General features: G+C 41.2%; 1 protein-coding gene across 1 annotated transcript in view; it reads right to left on the reverse strand.

The window, feature by feature from the left end:
• The window catches only part of KAT14 (lysine acetyltransferase 14), a 45,471-nt gene that overhangs the window by 14,478 nt on the left and 13,003 nt on the right, over nucleotides 1-17,990 (reverse strand). Inside the window, exons 4-6 of the mRNA XM_033185526.1 lie at nucleotides 14,211-14,392; nucleotides 10,820-11,236; nucleotides 10,114-10,682 (exon numbers count right to left, since the gene is read on the reverse strand). Coding sequence (XP_033041417.1) covers nucleotides 10,114-10,682; nucleotides 10,820-11,236; nucleotides 14,211-14,392 — 1,168 coding nt within the window. The remainder of the gene's footprint in view (nucleotides 1-10,113; nucleotides 10,683-10,819; nucleotides 11,237-14,210; nucleotides 14,393-17,990) is intronic.

Genomic DNA, 17,990 nt, shown 5'->3' on the forward strand with positions numbered 1-17,990 from the left:
GGGGAATTTCCCAGATCACAGCAGCATATCCAAGGACTTCTGGTTTCCAGTCTGGCAGGTAAGAAGCTTAGAAGTCATTCCTCCAGTCTAACAAGTAAACCACTGAACAAACTGAAAAATCAAAAACTCTTGTAGATCCGTAAAAGACATGAGATAACAAGGCAAACCACTGCCCTCAAATTTGGAGAGTAAGAGAATCACAGCACACGGGAGCAGAGCCTCTGTGGGAACCAGCATCCAGGGGGAAAAGCCCTGAAGAACTGAAGAACTGCTGAAGGCTCAAGTCTAAGGATAAAACTCCACTCCACAAGGTTTACCTCCAGAAGTTGGACCAGGTTCTCACAGTGAATTTCAAAGAAAACTCCCCTCCTGATTCCAGCTGGAGGAGGGGAAAAGGAAACATCTTAAAATAAAACACAGCACTGTGTCCTTAGTAAACACCTGCCCTCAGGAGAAGTTATTTTTATCAGAGCCTAACCTATTGGGATTTAATCAGAGCCTAACTCACCTGGAGGAAGAGAAATACCTAACTTCACCCCCTCTAGCCATCCTGTCCCAGCTGACTGGGGAGGAAACTGAGAAGCACTTTTGGTTCCCAGCCCAGAGCACAGGCTCAAAAAAGACTGAGAACTACTCACAGAGCTATAGAGGGCTTTCCCTGCCCACACCTCCCACATTTCCAACAGCCTACTTATCACAGCTCCCCTTACCCAGAACATCATCTTCCGCTTTCAACAAAAAATTACAAGGTATACTAAAGGCAAAAAAGCACAGCTTGAAGAAACAGAACAAACATCAGAACCAGACTGAGATATGGCAAAGATGTTACAACTACTGGACTGGGAATTTAAAATATAGGCATACCTCAGAGACATTGCAGGATCCATGTCAGATCACTGCAATAAAGTGAATGTCATAATAAAGCAAGCTGTACAAATTTTTGGTGTCCCAGTGCATATAAAAATTATGTTTAAGACCAGGTGTGGCGGCTCATGCCTGTAATCCCAGCACACTGGGAGGCTGAAGTGGGAGGACTGCATGAGTCCAGGAAGTCAACTGACAGCTACAGTGAGCCATGATTGTGCCACTACACTCCAGCCTGGGTGACAGTGAGACCCTGTCTCAAAAAAAAAAAAAAAAAGTTGGCCAGGCGTGGTAGCTCATGCCTGTAACCCAGCACTTTGGTAGGCCGAGGCAGGTGGATTACAAGGTCAGGAGTTCGAGACCAGCCTGGCCAATATGGTGATATACTGTCTCTACTAAAAATACAAAAATTAGCTGGGCTTGGTGGCACACACCTGTAGTCCCAGTTACTTGGGAGGCTGAGGCAGAAGAATCACTTGAACCCAGGAGGCGGAGGCTGCAGTCAGCCAAGATCATGCCACTACACTCCAGCCTGGGTGACAGAGTGAGACTCTATCTCAAAAAAAAAAAAAAAAAAGTGGACACTATATTGTTGTGCGCAACAACAGCATTATGTCTAAAAAAAAAAGTATGACTTAATTTTAAATACTTTATTGCTAAAAAATGCCAATGATCATCTGAGCCTTCAGTGAGTCAATCATTTTACTGGTAGAGGCTCTTGCCTCAATATTGATGGTTCCCAACTGATCAGTGTGGTGGTGGCTGCTGAAGGTTGGGATGGCTGGGGTAATTTCTTAAAAGAAGACAATGAAGTATGCCACATTAACCTGCTCTTCCTTTTACAAAAGATGTGAACACCACCTTACACACTACAGGTATACACCACCACGCCTGGCTAATTTTTGTATTTTTAGTAGAGACAGGGTTTCACCATGTTGGCCAGGCTGGTCTCAAACTCCTGACCTCAGGTGATACGCCCGCCTCGGCCTCCCCAAGTGCTGGGATTACAGGCATGAGCCACTGCACCCAGCCATGTGATGCTGCTTGATAGCATTTCACCCACAACATAACTTCTTTCAAAATTTGAGTCAAACTGTGCCACTAACTTATCAAGTAAGTTTATGCAATATTCTAAATCTTTTGTTGTGAAATTTCAACAATGTTCATAGCATCTTTCCCAGGAGTAGATAGCATCTCAAAAAACCACTTTATTTACTCATTCATAAGAAGCAACCTTATCCATTCAAGTTTTATCACGACATTTATCCGTCACATCTTCAGGCTCCACTTCTAATTCTAGTTCTCTTGCTCTTTCCACTACATCCACAGTGACTTCTTCCACTGAAGTCTTGAACCCCTCAAAAGTCATCCATGAGGCTTGGAATCAACTTCTTCCAAACTCCTGTGAATGCTGAAATTTTGACTCCTCCCATGAATCACAAATGTTTTAATGGCATCTAGAATGGTGAATCCTTTCCAGAAGGTTTCAGTGTCTTTGCCCAGATCCATCAGAGAAATCACTATCTATAATAGCTATAGCCTTACAAAACTTCTTAAATGATAAGACTTTAAAGTCAAAATTACTCCTTGATCCACGGGTTACAGAATGGATGTTGTTTTAGCAAGCATGAAAATAATACTAATCTTAAACCTCTCCATCAGAACTCTTGGGTAACCAGGTAGATTGACAATGAGCAGCAATTGTTTGAAAATAATCTTTTTCTCTGAGTAGTAGCTTTCAATAGTGGGCTTAGAATATTCAGTAAACCATGCTGTAAACAGATATGCTGTCATCCAAGCTTTGTTGCTATATTTATAGAGCACAGCCAGGGTAGATTCAGGATAATTTATAAGGGCCCTAAGATTTTTGGAAGAGTAAATGATCATTGGCTCCAACTGAAAGTCACCAGTTGCATTAGCCCCTAACAAGACAGTTGGTTTGTCCTTTGAAGCTCTGAAGCTAGGCACTGACTTCTCTCTAACTATGAAAGTCCTAGGTGGCATCTTCTTCAAATAGAAGGCTGTTTCATCTACAGTGAACATCTTGCTTAGTGCAGCCACTTCCATCAATGATCTTAGCTAGGTCTTCTAGATAACGTGTTGCTGCTTCTACATTAGCAATTGCTGCTTTATCTTGCACTCTTTTGTGTTATAGAGTCGACTTCTTTCCTAAACCTCATGAACCAACCTCTGCTAGCTTCAACTTTTCTTCTGTAGATTCCTCCCTTCTCTAAGCCTTTACGGAATTAAAGAGTTTACGGAATTAAACCTTACTCTGGATTAGGCTTTAGCTTAAGGGAATATTGTGGCTGGTTTGATCTTCTATCCAGACCACTCAAACTCTCTCCATATCAGCAATAAGGCTACTTCGATTTTTTATCAGTCGTGTACTCACTGGAGTAGCACCTTTAATGACCTTCAAGAACTTTTCCTTTGCATTCACACCTTGGCTAATTGTTTGGCACAAGAGGCCTAGTTTTCGGCCTGTCTCTGCTTTTGAAATGCTTTCCTCACTAAACTTAATCATTTCTAGTTTTTTATTTAAAGTGAGAGAAGTATAACTCTTCCTTTTACTTGAACACTTAGAGGCCATTGTAGGGTTAACTGACCTAATTCCAATATTTTTGATTCAGGGAATAGGGAGCCCCAAGGAGAGGGGGAAACATGGGGAACAGCTGGTTAGTGGAATAGTCAGAAAACACACATTTACCAATTAAGTTCATTATCTCATATGGGTGTGGTTCATGGTGCCCCAAAACAATTACAATAAGTAACATCAAAGATCACTGATCACAGATCACCATAAAAGATACAATAATAATGAAAAAAGTTGGAAATAATGCAAAAACTACCAAAACGTGAGACACAGAGACACAAAGTAAGCACACACTACTAGAAAAATGGTGCCAACAGCCTTGCTCGACATAAGATTGTCACAAACCTCCCATTTGTACAAAATGCAGTATCTGGGAAGTACAATACAGCAATGTGAATAAAACAAGGTATGCCTATAATATATTTAATATGTTAAGGGCTTAATGGACAAAGTATACAACATGCAAGAACTGATGGGCAATTAAAACAAAGAGATGAAAACTCTGAAAATGAATCAAAAAGAAATGCTAGAGATAAAAAACACTACCCAAAATGAAGGTTGCCTTTGATGATGGGCTCATTTGTAGACTGACATAGGTGAGTAAAGAATCTCTAAACTTGAGGATTTGTCAGTGAAAACTTCCAAAACTGAAAAGCAAAGACAAACAAGATTAAAAAAAGAACAAAACAGACTATCCAAGAACTGTGGAAAACTACGAAAGGTGTAATAAACACACAATGGGAACACTAGAAGACAGAAAGGAATAGAAGAAATATTTGAAGCAATAATGACTGAGAATACCCCCAATTTAATGTCAGACACCAAACCACACATTCAGGAAGCTCAGCGAACACCAAGCAGGATAAATGCCAAGAAGCATGTAAAATACCTCTGACCAAAAGAACAGAGTTGTCAAGTAAGACAAATGAGAACAAACACAATTTCTGCGTTTTGGATGTGCTGGAAAATAAAAAAATAGAAAAAAGAAAATAAAGCTTTAAAAAGAGAAAATAAAAGACCCTTAACATGCACTAATTAAAGATCAAAAACAAAGAGAAAATTTTGAAAATTTTAGGTGATGGGAGAATAAAACAAGGAGGCCACTTAATTGATAAGAAACAACAAAAAAATTTTTTTTTGAGAGAGAGTCTCGCCCTATCACCCAGGCTGGAGTGCAGTGGCATGATCTCGGCTCACTGCAACCTTCGCCTCCCTGGTTCAAATGATTCTCAAGCCTCAGCCTCCCAAGCAGCTGGGATTATACGCATGCACCACCAGGCCTGGCTAATTTTTTTATTTTTAGTAGAGACGGGGTTTCACCATGTTCTCCAGGCTGGTTTCAAATTCCTGGCCTCAAGTGATCTGCCTGCCTCGGCCTCCCAAAGTGCTGGAATTACAGGCATGAGCCACTGCGCCCAGTCAAAAATGTCTATTTCTTATCAGTACCAGGGTTCTCAGGAGTGACACTGTATGTAAGATGATAATGAAGTCATAATTTCAAAATATCAATGGAAAAAACAAAGTAACAATTTTATATGACTGCTATCATTTAAATGAAAAAGTGAAATGAAGATATTCTTAGTCGTATAAGTTTTCAAAATTAACCTCAAAAAGCCCATATTTTTAAAGAACTGTTACAGAAAGCAGTCCAGCAAGAAATTAATCTAGAAAGAAACAATGGGATGAGCGAATAATTTAGTAAAGATTTATGTCATTTAAATAAGCAACACAAAAGAAAAAAGAGACGAATGCATGAAAATGTACTTTTTTGTTTGGGGGGACAACCACATGATATTTAAAAAAAAGAATAAGGAAAAATAAATGTATCTTAAGTTAGGACCTGTAAAAAGAATAAAAATAGAATGTATAACGTTCTTTATGGTACAGAATCAACATCACATAGACTATTTTCTCTGATCATAATACAACATTAGAAATCAAATCAATTACCAAAACATAGCTTAAAATTCTCATGTATCTGAAAACTAAAAAACAGAACTAAATAACCTTTGGGTTAAAGAGGAAATAATGAGAAAAATTACAAAATGCCAAGTAGTGATTGGAAATAAAATCACATCATTTCAAACGTCAAGAATCACAGCTAAAGCAGTACTTATTGAGAAATTTATAGCTATGAATATATTCAAAAAAAAATATAAAACAAGAGTATGGATTGAATAGATGCATTTATAGCCACCCCCTGTGTAAATACATTAAAATTTATACTAAAATTCCAAGACTAGGTTAAAACACAAGCATATAAACCTTTACTACTTCCCGAAATCCCACTGAAACTACAGAAGCTGACTTAATTAGAACAGTAACTGGTAAGCAGATGGACAAATAGTAACTGATTTAAACCAAAATCCCGAAGTGGCTTTGGGTAAGTTAAATGAGAACTAACCCAATCTATACTGCAGAACCTGCTAAAATCTAGGCGGCGGCAGTAGATTCCTCTGGAACTGGGACCAAATGCGACAACAGAATAAATAAGGAGCAGGCAAACGCCATGTGGAAAGCAGTATAATCCCCAGATCCCTCTACTCCCTCTTACCGGGTGGCCACCCTCCCCCAGAAGCCAGGAGGTCTGATCTCTAGAGAAGGCCTAACAGGGGCTCCAGATGGAGGGCGGAGGGGTGAGTACCTGACAAGCTGAATGCTAAGGTCCCTCTTCCCCCACTTGGCAACCAGCATCCTGAGCCCAGAAGATTCTTCCCTGGGACTCTGACTAGATTCAAAGGAAAGACCTAAAGGAAGTACAGTGGTCCTCAATAGAGGTCTCACCTAGACAATGTGGCTGTGTATGGAATTCCAGGTTCAACCTCATTTAATCAGGGTATTTTCAGCATGTAGGTCCCAAATTTTACTCCCCATGCAGCTTTTCTCTGGAAGCCATTAAGAACAAGGGAATAAACCTATAACAAGGTAAAGATGGGCCACAGGAAACAGGAGATCAAATACAGAGGATGGCAAAAGAATCTCTAGTGAGAGGAGATCCCAGCACCCCTGCTGAGTTTCACAACAAAGAGTGAACAAGTGTGACCCATGGGCAGACATACTGTAGAATGTAGAAAGTTTCCTCTTCAAAGTTTTCCTTCTTGTTAAAGAATAAATCCTAAGTGTTAGAAATAATAGTTTCTTTTAAAGACTAGCTTTCTTCAAGCCTCCTTGCCTTGTGCTAATAACTCTTCGTTAAGACCTATCCTATGTAACCGCTGGACATGCTCACCGGCACGTTCCAGCCCACAGTCCATGTCCCTTCCTTATTTGGAAATGTTATTGCTTCCTTAAACCTTTTGTAAGCAACTTCTTTGTTCTTCCCTGCACTTACCTATTTAGGAAAGTTTTAGGCTATTAGCAAATCGGGTATCAGTTTAAGATTGTGAGGTCCTGCTCCAGCCAATGGATGCAAGACACAGCAGTAAGGACGACCCAAATGCGTTAAGGGATAAACATGTCTGCTTTTCCTTTGTTCAAGTGTGCTCTTGCTTTTGTTCTATCTGCGATTGAGCACCCTTTCTACAGAAAGTAAAGATGGCTTTGCTGAGAGATCTTTTGTCCCTGTGCTGACTTTTCTGCGCAGCACCGATTATCTATTTCTAACAATTTTGGTATTTCTAATATATACTGAGGCTATCATACTTAAGTCCTTGCTGCCACTGACCATCTTTTAACCCTATGGCGTCATGGCCCAGAATCTTATCTATGCTCAGCTTGTCTTCACCATGTACGGGTGAGCCTCCTGTACACCACCCATGCCCACCCCAAGGATCAGCTGATGATGCTCACTCCACAAATAACTGCTTTGACCATCTGCAAACTGGAAGAAAGCTGTCAGCTCAGGCAGGAAATACAGAGGATCCCACTTCCTCTGCCCAGATTTCTGCCGTATCTCTGGTATACATCACAGCCCTGGCTGATGCATACACTATGGTGAGCCTCATGTTTCCCAGGACTCCCTAGTGACCTTGGCCAGTGACTTCCCCAGAAGGGGTTCATGGAAGCTGAAGCCAGAACATCTCTGTAAGTATTAGTTTCCTGGGGCTATAGGAACAAAGCACCACAAACTGGGTGGCTTAAAACAACAGGAATTTATTGTCTCACAGTTCCAGAGGCCAAATGTCAGAAGTCACAGTGTGGGCAGGGCTATGCTCTCTTGGGTATGCACTAGGGAAGAATTTGTTCCATGCCTTTCTCTTAGCTCCTGGTGCTGCCAGCAATCTTCGGTGGTCTTGGCTAATTATATCTGCAAAGGGCCTATTTCCAGATAAGGTTGCATTCATAGGTACCAGGGCTGGGACTTCAACATATCCTTTAGGAGGACACAATTCAGTCCACAACAATGACTCAGAATGACTAGCTTATCTTCTCCAGGAAACTTCATCTAATAGTGGCAATTTCCTTACACAGCTAGATTTGTGCTTGCTACTCGGTATTTTTTTAAACTAAAAGTATATCTTTTAGAGACATACACATTTAAAAAGCAAATGAATAATTAACACTGTAAGTCAAAGTAGCTTCCTCTCAGGGGAAGAGAAAGTACCCAGGAGACTTCTAAGGTGTTTACAACACTCTTGATCCAGAAGATGACTACATGGGCATTTATTTTATTAATATCTAAACTATCCCATATTTCTATGCCACCTTCTATCTGTATGACACATCTTAAACAATTTAAAAAATTAAGTATAGGCACTAAACAGGCCCACAAGAACAAAGACCAGGTGAATATTGGCCAGGCACAGTGGCTCATGCCTGTAATCCCAGCACTTTGGGAGGCTGAGGCGATCACCTGAGCCCAGGAGTTCGAGACCAGTCTGGGCAAGATGGTAAGACCCTGTCTCTACTAAAAATAAAAATAAAAATAAAATTAGCTGAGTGTGGTAGTGTGTGCCTATACCAGCTACTTGGGAAGCTGAGGTGGAAGAATTGCTTGAGCCTGGAGTTCAGGGCTGCAATGAGCTGTGGTTGTGCCACTACATTACAATCTGGGTGACAGAGGGAGACCATGTCTCAAAAAAAAAAAAAAGAACAAGTGAATAGATGACTAACAAAAGCATATGAACAAGCAGCAAATGACTTAACAACCAAAGAAAGTCAATACCTAAGCCAGTGGTGAAGCTAAGCAGGGTGATTTAGAAAACACAGCCTCAAGGAAGTGCAGTCATCCAAGGCACCAGGCTTAGAGCCGGGGGTAGGACTATGATTAAGAGGCTCTTTAGGAGGTTAAAGCCTCCAATTATACCCCTATAGTAATTATACTACCCACAACTAGGAAATGATCTTTCCCTCTACAGGCAGAAGACTGGAGAGGCTCAGGAGGGAGATCCTGGACACAGGAAGCCAAGGGTGGGAGTACTGTACCGAATACAGGGAGAGTCAGTTTGATGGGCTCCTGGGCCCTCCCCACTTGGCCAGTTAATACTGTGCTTCCCAGGAAAGATGAGAATTAGGAGAAAAAAGAAAAGAGGATCTATCTGGAGTAGGAATCTTAGTAGACTACAGCCCACAGGCTAAATCCAGCCCACTGCCCATTTTAGTAAAGTTTTACTGGAACATAGCCACACTCATTCACTATGGCTCTCCAATCACAACAGCAGAGTTGAGGAGTTGCGAATGAGATTCTGTGGCCGGCAAAGCCTAAAGTAATTACTATCTGGCAGAAATACTTATTTCTTTACAGACAAAGTTTGCCAACTTTTTATCTACAGGGTCCAATATCCAAATAATGGGGAGTTCTAAAATGAGAGAACAGAAAAAATAGAAAATAGGAAATCAAGACTTTTCCATACTCAGGAAAGAAAGTTTCGAATTGAAAGGGCTCACACACCACATGTCCAGCACAAGGAAAGACATAAGCCCTACATATGGCACATCACTGAATAATACCAGAACACCAGCAATGAAGAGCAGATCCCATTAGCTTCCAGAGAAGAGAGAAAAGCATGCAAACTCCAAACAGGCAATTCACAAAGAAACAACCAGGAAATTTAGCCTCACCTGTAACCAAAGAAATGTAAATAAAAAACAAGATTTCACTTTACAGCCAGCCAATTAGCAAAATGTAAGGCTGGTTAGTGTTGAGTGCTAGCGAAGATATAGGAAATAAGGCCTCTTGTTCCTCCCAGTGCGAGAGTATATGCAGGTAGTTCTAAGTGGAATTAACTGTTCCCAGAAGCATCCACAAAACTTGGGTTCCACTGACCATCCTTTGAGCAACACTGATACCACACTGATCCCTCGGCTGCTGTTTCTTCATGTTGTCCTACGCAGATGTCTACACACCTTCAGATCCTGTGCAGCACAGTGTCTGAGACACTGTCATGGTCTCAACAAATTTGTCAAAGCTATGACATAAGTCATGTATAGCTATCCTCAGAGAGAGAGAGAGACAGATGAAGCAAACTTACAGGTTATGTTTGAATGCCCAAAGGAAAAGAAAAACTCAAATATATTCAAGTGTACTTATAATGAACAATTCTGAAAAATAAAGCCCAGCGATTTTTGTATTTTTTTCCCTTGCACTTTACTTTTCTCTTCCCAAATTACTCAGGATTTAAAAGGTCACAGCATAACCGTGTCCAATGCCTGGTGCTCCCTGCCCCACCTCCACTCCTGCCCCCACCAGCTTTACAGCAAGTGCTTGCATTCACCTGGTATCGGTCAAGGATTCTGAAGTCCTGACAGGTAGTTCTGTACGTGGCTTGTCCAGCTGGAAGTCTGGAAACTCCTCCTTCTTTGGCTCCATAAATCCCATCAACCAACAGAAGAGCAGCATTAACAACTTGATCCAAGTCAAAAAGTGGTAATCCCCTATCTCTTTTCGCTTGTCTGACGATCAGTTTGCGCTTCAGTCTCCGAGCTTCCGGAGTCATGGCAACAGCACCAGGACAAGCTTCCAGCCTCTTGAGCAGGAGCTTTTCCTCGTAGATGCTCACGGGAGTATACTTGGGCTCTTTCGGCTTTGTGTCCTTCTCCAGCTGAGGCTTCCTCTTTTCTCTAGCCCTTGTTTGCAAAGACATGTTTGAATCTGTGTCTTCACTGTCAATATCCATCCTGTCGGGTTTTTCCTCCTCACTCTCTACCTCCTGCTTTATCTGTTCAGGGCCTCTGACCTTCTTTCTGCCCCCAACCACTGGCCCAGAAGCTACTGACCCAGCAGGGGGTGGGACGTACTCCATCCCTGGGTCTATGACTCCATCGCCTTCCATCTCATCATCATCTGTGCAGAGTACAAAACAGTGTCATCAAGGCACGGGAAGGAAGAAATGCAGAGCACACAACCCACAGGGTGAAAACTTGTACATTTATACCACGGCCCATACCCCAAATAAAAGACCAAAGCAACCAAAGTCTTACCATGAAACAAGGCTTGTGGGGGCATCACATCTGGAATCAGATCTGCTTCTGAAAGCAAGCTAGGCGTGGCAGAATGAGAGGCAGGTGTCCCGGGAGCAGAGAAATCCAGAGAAGGAGAAGGAGATGGGCTTGTCAGCGGGGTGCGGTCAGAGGAGCTCAAGGAGGAAAAGTCAATCACTTCACCTTTTTCCAGAATCACATCTGGCCTGCGGCCTCGGCTTATGAATTTTACAGGGGTAGAAGACGTGCTCCTGTCAAGAAAGCCAGCAGCCTCCTTCTGGGCTCTTCTAATGTCTTTTGCTTCCTGAGTTCGAGACCTTTTCTCTTTTAATTCCATGGCAGATTCCACAGGATTGCGACTTGCTCGTTTTCTAAGTCCCTCAACAGTAATGATGGGATCTAAAGTTGGTTTTGAGGCTGATAGGAAAGAATAAATACAGGCTGAGTATCCCTCATCTGAAATGCTTGGGCACAAGCATGTTTTGGATTTCAGATGTTTTCGGATTTTTGAATATTTGCATTATACTTACGGGCTGAGTATCCCAAACCCAGAAATCCAAAATCTGAAATGCTCCAAATGAGCATTTCCTTTTAACGTTATGTCGGTGCTCAAAAAGTTTCAGATTTTGGAGTGTTTTTGATTTTGGATTTTCAGATTTGGATTGCTCAACCCATATCTAAATTCTAAAATAACTACTCAACTTTAGTTTCCTTTGCTAATTTACCATTATGCATAGTATCATGTTCAATAAATGCCCTAAACTAAAAAAGACTTAGATCTCTCTTGAGAAAAAAGAAGTTATACTGCAAATTTAAACAAATAAATACTGTCTTTCACCTACTGGAACTGGTAAACATTAAAAGTTTAGCCAGGCGTGGTGGTGCACACCTGTTAATCCCAGCACTTTGGGAGGCTGAGGTGGGCAGATCTTGAGCCCAGGAGGTGGTGGCTGCAGTGAGCCAAAAAAAAAGGTTTGATAAAGCTCAGTAAATGTATGGAGAAATGGGCATTTTCATGGGCATTTCAATGGGCACTTTTTTTTTTTTGGACAGGGTCTTGCTCTGTTGCCCAGGCTGGAATGTAGTGGTGTGATCTCGGCTCACTGCAACCTCTGCCTCCCGGGTTCAAGCAATTCTTCTGCCTCAGCCTCCTGAGAAGCTGGGATTACAGGCATGCACCACCACGCCCAGCTCATTTTTGTATTTCTGTACAGATGGGCTTTCCTCATGTTGGCCAGGCTGGTCTCGAACTCCTGACCTCAGATGATCCACCCACCTTGGCCTCCCAAAGTACTGGGATTACAGGCATGCACCACCACGCCCAGCTCATTTTTGTATTTCTGTACAGATGGGCTTTCCTCATGTTGGCCAGGCTGGTCTCGAACTCCTGACCTCAGATGATCCACCCACCTTGGCCTCCCAAAGTACTGGGATTACAGGCATGAGCCACCACACCCGGCCTTATTACAGTTTCTTAGAGGATAATTTGGCAATCCTGATTAAAATTTTGAATGAATATGCCCTTTGATGTAGAAACTCTGTTTCCAGGAATTTATCACATTTTCACATGTACACAAATTTGTAGAACTGTAGCACTGTTTAAAGTAACAAAAGGTCAGGCATGATGGCTCATGCCTGTAATCCCAACACTTTTGGAGGCAGAGGCTGGAGGATCACTTGAACCCAACAGTTCAAGACCAGCCCAGGAAACATAGTGAGGCCCTATCTCTATTTTTTTAAAAATGTTTTAATTAAAAAATAAATAAATAGGCTGGGCGCGGTGGCTCAAGCCTGTAATCCCAGCACTTTGGGAGGCCGAGACGGGTGGATCACGAGGTCAGGAGATCGAGACCATCCTGGCTAATACGGTGAAACCCCGTCTCTACTAAAAAATACAAAAAACTAGCCGGGCGAGGTGGCGGGCGCCTGTAGTCCCAGCTACTCGGGAGGCTGAGGCAGGAGAATGGCGTGAACCCGGGAGGCGGAGCTTGCAGTGAGCTGAGATCCGGTCACTGCACTCCAGCCTGGGCGACAGAGCGAGACTCCGCCTCAAAAAATAAATAAATAAATAAATAAATAAAACAAAAAGGTAGAAACAACCAAGATGTTCATCAACAGGAGAATGGTTTAACAAATTATCACATAATTATATAATGAATGTAATGAAATAAAATAGGGTAAATCTACATGTACTATCACGGAAAGATGTCCAAGACATACTGGTAAGTGTGGCAAAAATGGAAAACTCATATAGTATGAGTCCATTTTACTTTTTTTAAAAAGTAAGAAAATGCTTAAATCTGCAGAGATCATTTCTGAAAGTATTCACAAAAGACAACAGTGCTTACTCTGGGAAATGAAATTGCAGGCAATAGGCAGGAGGGGGAACTTTCATACTTTACACCCTTTAGTACTATTTGATTTTCTTCCCAATTATATTAAAGCTCATCAGTCTGGTCTGGTGGCTCACCCTGTAATCCCAGCACTTTGTGAGGCCAAGGCAGGTGGAAAGACTGAGGTCAGGAGTTCGAGACCAACCTGGCCAAAATGGCAAAAGACATCTCTAATAAAAATTTTTAAAAAATTAGCTGGGCATGGTGGCATGTTATTTGGGAGGCTAAGGCACGAAAATCATTTGAACCTAAGAGGGAGAGGTTACAGTGTGCCAAGATTGCACCACTGCACTCCAGCCTGGGTGACAGAGTGAGACTCTTATCTCAAATAAATAAACAAACAAACAAACAAGCAAACAAATAAATATAAAAATTTAAAAGCTCATTAAAAACTTTTTAGATCATAAAACCAGATCAATATATGATAGTAAGAAGTTACTGTTAACATCTTTTTAAATGTGAAAATGGCATTATGGTTAGGCTGCAAAAAGGAAAGAATCCTGATCTCTTAGAGATAGTCTAAGATATTTAGGAATGAAATGTTGATTCCTGGGATTTGTTTCTATATAATCCAACAGTAAGAATGGGGAAGGTTGGGGGAAAGCATTGAGGATTTAGATAAAATGAGACTGTCAGGAGTTAATGTCAAAGTGAGGTGGAAGGTACATGGGAATTCATCATGTTATTTATTAAGGGAATTTTAAAACATCTTTTCACCTTTGTGAGAAGTTTAAAAACAAAAACCAGATGGAAAACATTGAACCTTTCAGATACCCTGGGAAATTTATAAAACTGATAGCTTGATTAGGAAGTAATAAAATGTTTTTCTGTGGCATTTATTTCTAGCACACACACAAGTGTCATCACAGAAGTATTAAGCAGAGTAGTTCCAGAGAGGCATGCAAGCCATGCCCAGTAGAAGCAGGAGTGTCTCCTGGGCTCACATCCGCTTGGCTCTGGTCTGACTAGCATCTTTTGTACTGTTCTCACAACAGTACCTTTTATTTTCAAAGTAGAGGCAGACAACTTCTCTCCTTCAGGTTTCATCGTTGGGGGCTTGTTATGAACAAGTTTCCACCATCCCGGCTCTCCAAATTCCTGAGCACCTGAACGGAAGTACATGGGACTTCCCACGCTGAGGCAACCTGCCACGGTGCTCCACCAGGTGGAAGTCTTTTTCCTAAAGAGTCCAAGAATTTGAAAATGATTGGCACTTCAATTTGCTCATTATACAGAAAAGACAGTCTGTGTATACTGTGACTCCTGGCCTGCAACATGCAATGGCACCTCCAGCTACTGAAGGAGCAGAGCACGAGAGGCAGGAGAGAGGCTCTGGAGTCCGCCTGCTTCAAACCCTGGCACTACCAACTTCTAGCAGCCTCGGTTTGTTCATCTGTAAAATCAGGACAATAGAACTTATCTCACAGGGTTGCCAGGAGGATTAAACGAAAGAATTCAAACAAAGCACGTAAAATACTTCTCATCACAATCATCACAATTATGGAATTCTACAGGCTAATTTTAATTAAGTTGCTTTTTTATGTGAATTAAGCACAGCTCCCAAGAATAAACCACACAAAAAGTGTAACTCCAAGCCTGGGCATTTTGTGATAGAAGTTAATCACTGGCTCTGGTAAACAGCTGATTTTACCCGAGAAGTCGCACACATCTCTCAATCTGATCCTATCTGCCTTGAAGCACTAGAGTGGTAACAAAACTATGTGGCATGTTCCACAAGCACCTACTGCATGACGAAATAACCAAAACGTACAAAATGTCAACTATTGGGGTTCCCTGCTGAAAATTCTTTTAAGGCAACTGTTCTATTTCCACCTTGAAAACATAAATCGAATGCCAGAAATCCTAAAAGACAGTCTTTCACAAGAAGACCAGTCTAACAGTTTGAAGATAATGCTGAGAAGGCAAAGGAAAAGCATTCTGAGGAACAGAGATGTATTATTAATAGAAAACACAGAAAATAAATAAGCTAAGATACAGTAGGCATAAGCACTATCTGAGGCCGGGCATGGTAGCTCATGCCTGTAATCCCAGCATTTTGGGAGGCCAAGGCGGGTGGATCACCTGAGGTCAGGAGTTCAAGACCAGCTTGGCTGACATGGTGAAACCCCGTCTCTACTAAAAATACAAAATTAGCCAGGTGTGATGGCACACACCTGTAATCCCAGCTACTCGGGAGGGTGAGGCAGGAGAATCTTTGAACCTGAGAGACGGAGGTTGCAGTGAGCCAAGACTGCCACTGCACTCCAGCCTGGGCGACAAGAACGAAACTTGGTCTCAAAAAAAGCACTGTCTGAGATGGAGAGAATGAAACCCCCAACCTTTTGGTCCCAAAGTACCTATCCTACATTCTTATCTTTTTCTAATCTTTCCAAACCCTAATACAAAATGTAACATAAACACATACAACAGAATATTATTCAGTCTTAAAAATAAAGGAAATCCTGTCATATGCTGCAATGTGGATAACCCTTGAGGACATTATGCTAAGTGAAATAAGCCAGTCCCAAAAAGACAAATACTGTATGGTTCTACATATATGAAGTATTTAGAGTAGTCAAATTCATAGAAACAGAAAGTAGAAAGGTGACTGCCTAGAGCTGTAGGGAGGGGAGAATGGAGAGTTATTTTAATAGGGATAGAGTTTCAGATCTGCAAGCTGAGAAGAGTTCTGGCCATCTGTGAATTTATATTCAAATATGTGAATATACTTAACACTACTGAACTGTACACTTAGAACTGGTTAAGACGGTAAATTTTCACTGTTTTCACTGCAATAAACAAACAAAAGTCTGGGCAACATAGTGAGACCTCATTTCTACAAAAAAAAATCAAAAATTAGCTGGGTGTGATGGCACAGGCCTGTGGTCCCAGCTAGTTGGGAGGCTGAGGTGGGAGGATCACTTGTGCCTGGGGGATCAAGGCTGCAGTGAGCCATGACTGTGCCACTGCACTCCAGCCTGGGTGACAGGATGAAACCCTACTCAAACAAAAACAATAAAAAGATTGACAAAGACTCAAAAGATTTTAAAAACCAATGTGTTATTTAGCGTGTGGAAAATGGTGCGTAGTTGACAGTGGGACTATAAACAGGCATATACTTTCTGGAGGTTACTTTCATAATGTACAGCAAAATTGTGTGTATCCTCTGACCTCACAAATCTACTTCTAATCACAAAAACACAAAGGATATATATACAAGAAAATTCCCCACAAGGCTAACTTAAACACACAAAAACTGGAAATAACATAAATGTTTATAAAGTTATTGTCCAGTGTTACAGATTTAATTGTGTCCTCCCAAAAGATGTTGAAGTCCCAGTACTTGTGAATGTGACCTTACGTGCAAACAGTGATCAGGAGGGTCATTAAGTTGGACACTAATCCAATATGACTGGTGACCTTACACAAAGGGGAAACTTGGACAGAGAGACAGATGTGTAGAGAGGGAAGATGCATGAAGACACAGGGAGAATGTCATCTACAAGCCAAGGAAGGCCTGTAGCACAGAAGCTAGGGAGAGGCATAGAACATTCTCTCCCTCAGCCTCCAAAAGCAACCAACCCTATCAACACCTGGATTTCAGATTTCCAGCCTCTAGAACTGGAATACATTTCTGTTGTTTAAGTCATCCAGTTTGTGTTACAGCATCATTAGCAAATTAATAGAGCCAGCTAAATCACAGCACAGACACATAACAAAATATTTGTATGAAACGGAATAAATTTATTGCCAGGACATATATAAACACAGTATTTATGAATGGCCTAAATAGTTTTCCCCCAAAATTATTATTGTGGTAAAATATACATAACATTTACTATCTTAATTTTTAAGAGTAGAGTTCAGTGGTATTAAGTACATTTATATGGCACAATCACCACCACCATCCACCTTCAGAACGCTTTTCATAGGGCAAAACTGAAACTCTATATCCGTTAAACAACTCCCAATTCCACCCTCCCCACCAAGTGCTGACAACCACCATTCTACTTTCTGTATCTGCGATTTTCACTACCCTAAGTATCTCAGATAAGTGGAATTACACAGTATGTTTTCTTGTGATTGGTTTGTTTCACATAGTATAATGTCCTCAGGGTTCATCTACATTGCAGCATGTGCCAGAATGTCCTTCCTTTTTAAGACTGAATGATATCTACTGTGTCTATATGCCACATTTTACTTATCTATTCATCTACTGATGGACACTTGGGTTGGTTCCACATCTCAGTTATTGTGAATAATGCTGCTAAAAACATGGAGACACAAGTATCTCTGAGACCCTGCTTTCAATCCTTTTGAGTATATACCCAGAAGTGAAATTGCCTGATCATATGATCATTATATTTTTAACTATTTGAGGAAACACCAGACCATTTTCCACAATGATTGTACAATTTTACATTCCCACCAACACTGCAAAAGAGTTCATATTTCTCCACATTCTTGCCCACAGTTGTTATTTTCTGTTTTTTTTTTTTTTATAATTGTCATCCTAAGAGGCATGAGGTGGTATCATGTTAGTAGATTTGATTTGTATTTCCCTAATGATTAGTGATGTTGAGCAGCTTTTGATGTGCTCATTGGCCATTTTTATATCTTTCAAGGAATGTCTATTAAATTCCTTTACCCATTTTTGCAATGGGGGGAGTTATAACAACAATGGCTGCCATCTCTTTGCCCCTCTATGATTAGAAGCAGCAATCACTGATCAGAGCACAAATACCCAATATTTGGAAAACAGGCTTATTTTTGCCCAC

This window comes from Trachypithecus francoisi, unplaced genomic scaffold, assembly GCF_009764315.1.
Source record: "Trachypithecus francoisi isolate TF-2019V2 unplaced genomic scaffold, Tfra_2.0 Lachesis_group21, whole genome shotgun sequence".
Taxonomy (NCBI): Eukaryota; Metazoa; Chordata; class Mammalia; order Primates; family Cercopithecidae; genus Trachypithecus; species Trachypithecus francoisi.